General features: G+C 36.2%; 1 protein-coding gene across 1 annotated transcript; it reads left to right on the plus strand.

Moving 5' to 3' along the window:
- The first annotated feature begins 4,604 nt into the window (after positions 1-4,604).
- Positions 4,605-5,345, plus strand: LOC138895453 (uncharacterized). Its single transcript, XM_070180140.1, has one exon. It carries the CDS (start codon positions 4,605-4,607, stop codon positions 5,343-5,345), a length of 741 nt encoding a protein of 246 aa, XP_070036241.1.
- The last annotated feature ends 410 nt before the right edge of the window (positions 5,346-5,755 follow it).

A 5,755-nucleotide genomic window follows, 5' to 3' on the forward strand; every position in this document is an offset into this window, starting at 1 on the left:
CTCATTATATTTTACGACTTGTAAACTTCAAATAATATTTTTAATGCTAGTTAGTTATTATCTTATCATCTTATTTTGTATTTTTAATGTTTATTTGTTACTTTTTTTTTCTTATGTTTTTGAGCCGAGAGTTTATCAGAAATAACATTTCTACTTTCAAGGTAGAAGTAAGTTATGCATACACACTATCTTCTCCAGACCTTACCTGTAGTATTATGTTGGGTCTGTTATTCTTGTTTAGTTATGGTGATTAATTTTGAGGAAACAAGTGTTAAATAATCCAAAATATTTTTGAGATTAATTTCCGATGAACTTAGCTTCCATTAGAAACTTAGCTTCCATTAATTTCCGATGAACATAGGGGTGCCTATGTTCTTGATTCCCCATGTGTCATATTATTATATCGTTTGTTCATGGGTCTCAGAATATACGTAAGTTCATAAATTTTATCCGAAGGCATATTGATCTTATGACATTCCTAGAGATCTTATTGACTAATTTCATTATGCATTGCATTCATTTATACATGTACATTGACTCATGACCAGATGGTGTTATATACACGTATATTATATGTATTTGGAGTATGGGAAAAGGTGATGACGTTATATACGCACCACCACCTGATCAGATGGTATACATTGATGATTTCGCCCATAGAGGTCGAGATGATATGATGAGATGCCCTCAGAGACTTGATGATGTTATGTACGCATATACCTATGCATGATATGACATTTATATGCACATGCATGGCATTATAAATGTTTCTGGATTCATAGAGCTATTCACACTTGCAGGTTTAGTCATTTACTTCATGCTTCTTTCATGCCTTTTATATATTATTTTTTATGCCTTACATAATCGGTACTTTATTTGTATTGACGTCTCTTTTATCTGGGGACACTACGTTTCATGCCTGCAGGTCTCGATAGACAAGTTGACAGTCCTTATAGTAGGCTATCAACTCAGCGGAAGGTGTTGGTGCACTCCACTTGCGCAGAAGTTTCCTATTTGGTTAGTATGATTTGAACATGTATTGATTGGTATGGCAGGGTCCTGTCCCTACCTTGATGACGTTTATGTACTCTTAGAGGCTTGTAGACAAATATCATGTATATGAATACTTTTATGGCCTTGTTAGCCTATGTTTTGAGTGTACAAATGATCATGTCGGCCTTATGTCACTTGTATAAGTTTCTATATCATGTTAGGTCGTCATATGTCGAGTATTTCCTTATGTTTTATTCTGGTTATCTCATGACAGCCCTTCTGGCCCATTTACCCATGATAGTGTGATAAAAAGATACGTTACGTTAGTACTCGATTGAATAAGGCACCGGGTGCCCGTCACGGCCCTCCGATTTGGGTCGTGACAAATTGGGGATAACATTATCTCTGATTTTACCCGTACACATGCTTACTATTGTACTGATCAGTAGAGTTTAAATTAAATGTAACACACAATTTTCTCAACTTGCTTCATTTTCACAAATATGCGATGGTGTTAATAATGTGATAGCTTCTCCATTGCCGAAATAGTGATGAGGGTGCTATTTGCATTTTGCACTTCCAAAATCGAAAGCAAAAATATATACGGAGACATATATGACGTATTAATATTGAAGTGTTACTACTACTTTATTTCTTTTACAACTGATAATGTTCCGGCAAAAGATTAGGAATTGTTATAACAACAGCAAGAGTAACTTCCTCGCGTTTCATTTAATATATGGCGGGTGTCCGATCGGGCACAGTAAAGGGGAAAAAAGAAAAAATTTGGCACATAGCAAATGTTTCCTTAGAACTTTATATGTAGGAGCAAGTCATGCATTAATGATAAAATGAGACATGGGCGGATGTAACAATAAAATATTGGGTTCATTTGAACCGAGTATTTTCGACCTAGAATATAAATTTATATATATAAATTCACTAAAACTATATAATAGTAAATATAATTGCATAATTTTAATTTTAAAATATAATAGGTTTAATTTTAAGCTCTTTAGAGTTTAAATTCATAAAATTTAAATTATGAATTCGCTTTTACAATTAAAAAAATTAAAATTTAAAGAGGTTTATATATAAAAAAAAGTTTCATTCTTTTAGAAACAGAGGAGTAAAAAGAAACATATATAAAATGAATATGAGGAAGTGCTAGTCTTTTCCGAGAATTGTTACTGCTACAATAAAGTTCGTTTCCGAGAAATTATAGTCCAAATGTTAAAGATACAAAACGCGATAATTTGTCTAGATAAATTTGCCCAAACATAGAGCAAAGCCTCTTGCAATTTTAGAAAAGGTCAGAGAAAAAGAAGAACTTTAGTGCCCACAGAAAGAGATCAGGCTTTCAACGGCCAAGGTTAAATGAGAGGTTTACCGTTTCTTGTCAAAACTTGTGCTACAGCTACATTAGCCATATATCATATATAGTGAAAAAATCTACAGAGATTTTCATGTTAATATCATCTAAACTGCGTATTATTAATTGCAGCTGACATCAGAGATTTCAATTAATTTTCCAGTTCTAGAAACTATGTACATTACAGCCTTCTTGGTTATATCGGTGAAAACCTAGGTTTACAGTTGTATTGGTAAAAATAAATATTACACGTGAAATTAAATATGTGGCTGATATGGCAAGACACGTGGATCACGAAAAAAATGACAGCTGGAGAGATGCATTAAAAAAGGCACAAGTCGTAACAGATACGAGCAAATCACCCACGAAATGAAAGGATATGGTCGCTCGAGTCTAAATAGTTAAATGAAGAGGCACCGGCGGAATGAATCAAGACAGTAAAAAGGGAAGATTCATGAATCGTCAATTAATGAGCGTGAATGATCACAAACATTACAGAATCTTCATGAACAATTACGATTACCAATTATAACGTTTCATTAATATCATTAATGCTCATAATGATTTGGTCATAAAAGGGAAAAGACGTTGTACTTATAGACTCCTATATAAGGGAAGGAGATGTCACTTGTACATACACACTCTGATTATTATTGGAATATAATTACTTTCTTGTGCTTTCTATTGATTACTTTGTCATTTCTTATTCTAATTTTCTTTCTTATTTATGAGAGAATATTGAATTTCTTGATTATCAGTAACCCGAGTACTTCTAAAAATAGGGTTTGACTGAGAATCTAATTCTTTGGTTAAACAAATTGGTTATGTTGTCGGAAATTCTGATAATCTTTTCTTACTTTCCAAATCACTCTCTCTCAACTGAATCATGTCGAATGTCAATGACAACAACCAACAGGTGGAAGGAACTTCAGTTCCGTCACCTCAAGGAACCCCATGCAATTCAAGAGAAGCATCACCAGAAAGATCCACTACTCATAACAGTGAACAACATGAAAATGAACAAACTGTCGAACAGGATGCTGTAAAGCAGTTAATTGCTGAGTACGTGAATGATGCTCTCCAAGCTTTCGTGAGGGGATTGCCAGCTGTGCCACCCACACCTCCACCAAATAATACTGCAACTGTGGAAATTTCATGATCAGGATTGGCTAATTCAAGAAGCGGAGGAACTCCCAACGGGTCACGTGATGGGAGACCAGGTACGTCTAATAATTCTGATTTACAAACTTTAATACTAACCTTGCAGAAACAGGTAAAAGAACAAAACGACCGTATTGAGCAAATACCCGACGTACCACCTGTGATCAAAGGAGTTGATATCGATAAATATTCACAACAATCATGGAAACCAAGAGCAGCTCGATTACCAATTCCCAAAAAGTTCAAAATGCCTAACATCCCGAAATACGATGGAACGACCGATCCACGTGACCATATTACTGCATTCACCACGGGAGTAAAAGGCAATGATTTGACCAAGCAGGAGATTGAATTTGTGCTGGTCAAAAAGTTTGGGAAAATACTTACCAAATGAGCGTTAACATGGTACTCTCTTTTACATGAAAATTCTATTGACTTTTTTGCTGAGCTTGCAGATCTATTTATAAAAGCACACTCGGGTGCACAAAAAGTTGAAAAGAGAATGGAGGATATATTCAAAGTAAAGCAAGGAGATACAGAATTGCTTCGAGAATTTGTAGATAGATTCTAACGTGAAAGAATGTTGCTACCAAGAGTACCTGGCAATTGGGTAGCCATGGCATTTGCAAGCAATTTAAACGAGAAAAGTTCAGAAGCTACGAGGAGGCTTAAAGAGAGCCTACGAGAATTCCCTGCCACGACATGAAATGATGTCTATAATAGGTACAGTACCAAGTTACGAATCGAAGAAGATATCGTAGCTCAGTCAAGGGTTGAAGAAAAAACAGGTTCGAGGCGGTCAGAATCTGAGAAGAGGTCCGGAAAGAATAGGTACGAGCCTTATATGGAACCTTCGGGGCAAGAAGCTCATTCCAAATTCAAAAATGTGTGGGCTGATCACAGGTTCGCAAATAGAGATTTAGGTTCGTCATCGTAGAGATTCAGAAAAGATCTAGGTGAACGTAACAGAGATGCTAATACAAACTCAAGGATTGGGGACTGCAATTTTAACGTGAGTACCTCCGAGTTGGTCGATGTTTTAAGAAGCATAGGGGATAAGGTACGATGGCCTAAAGAGATGAGATCAAATCCAAATAGAAGATACCCAGACATTTGGTGCGAGTTCCATAATGATCACGGCCATAAAACATCAGACTGCAGATTATTACAAGGTGAGGTGGAACATTTATTGAAGCAGGGCTATCTGACGGAATTGTTCAGCGAGAATGGCAAACAAGCTTACATGAAAAATAGGCAAGAGCCCCCAAAACCTCCGTCTCCAAAGAGAACAGTAAATGTGATAAACGGCGGAGAAGAAGTCAACAGTGTAACCTATACAGCCGCGAGAAAAACAATAAAGTTCATAATAACTCACGGGAAGCGAACTCGCCAAACTTTGGAAGACGGCAACATAACCTTTGATGATGCAGATGCCGATGGATTAGTGATTTCTCACAACGATGCACTGGTAATATCTTTACTTATACATGATACTAATGTAAAACGAGTTTTGATTGACCTAGGTAGCTCTGTGAATATCATTCTATTACGAGTAGTGAACGAAATGCTGATGGGCGATCGTGAAGTTCCAAAAGCATGTTCCTTATCTGGGATTGATAACTCAACCGTTATTACAAAGGGCGAAATTGAACTAAGCACATACGCAGAAGGGGTCATCAAAGAAATAAAATTTCAAGTGATAGACACAGATATGGCCTATAATGTGATTCTTGGGAGGCCGTGGATTCATGATATGGATCCTGTGCCATCCACATTACATCAGGTTATCAAATTCCCTTCAAAATGGGGAATTCAATAGATTCGAGGAGATTAACAAACTTCAAGGAGCATCAATTTGGTGATACAACCAAGTCAAAAAGATACGAATGCAAGTCAAAAAGATGCGGGTGCAAGTGAGAAAGATGCGGTAAAGCAAATTTCAACAGAAATTGTATCAAAACAAACAGACATGAACTCCAGACCAGATGGAATTCAAGAGCCAGAGGAGAACAAAAACATTAAAATAATGATTGAGGAGCTTGAAGCTGTTCCACTATTCGAACAATGGCCAGATCGAAGAATTCATATCAGAGCAAGGTTAAACCCAGAAATGAGAGGTAAGTTAATTGAATATTTAAAAGCTAACGCGAATTGTTTTTCATGGTCCCATTCAGATATGACAGGTATACCTTCGGAGGTGATGACTCATAAATTAAATGAAGATCCATC

The sequence above is a fragment of the Nicotiana tomentosiformis genome, chromosome 7 (assembly GCF_000390325.3).
Source record: "Nicotiana tomentosiformis chromosome 7, ASM39032v3, whole genome shotgun sequence".
Lineage (NCBI taxonomy): Eukaryota > Viridiplantae > Streptophyta > Magnoliopsida > Solanales > Solanaceae > Nicotiana > Nicotiana tomentosiformis.

Excerpts from the sequence above, each read along its gene's own strand:
- LOC138895453 (XM_070180140.1), top strand. The coding sequence starts at position 4,605 with ATGAGATCAAATCCAAATAGAAGATACCCAGACATTTGGTGCGAGTTC.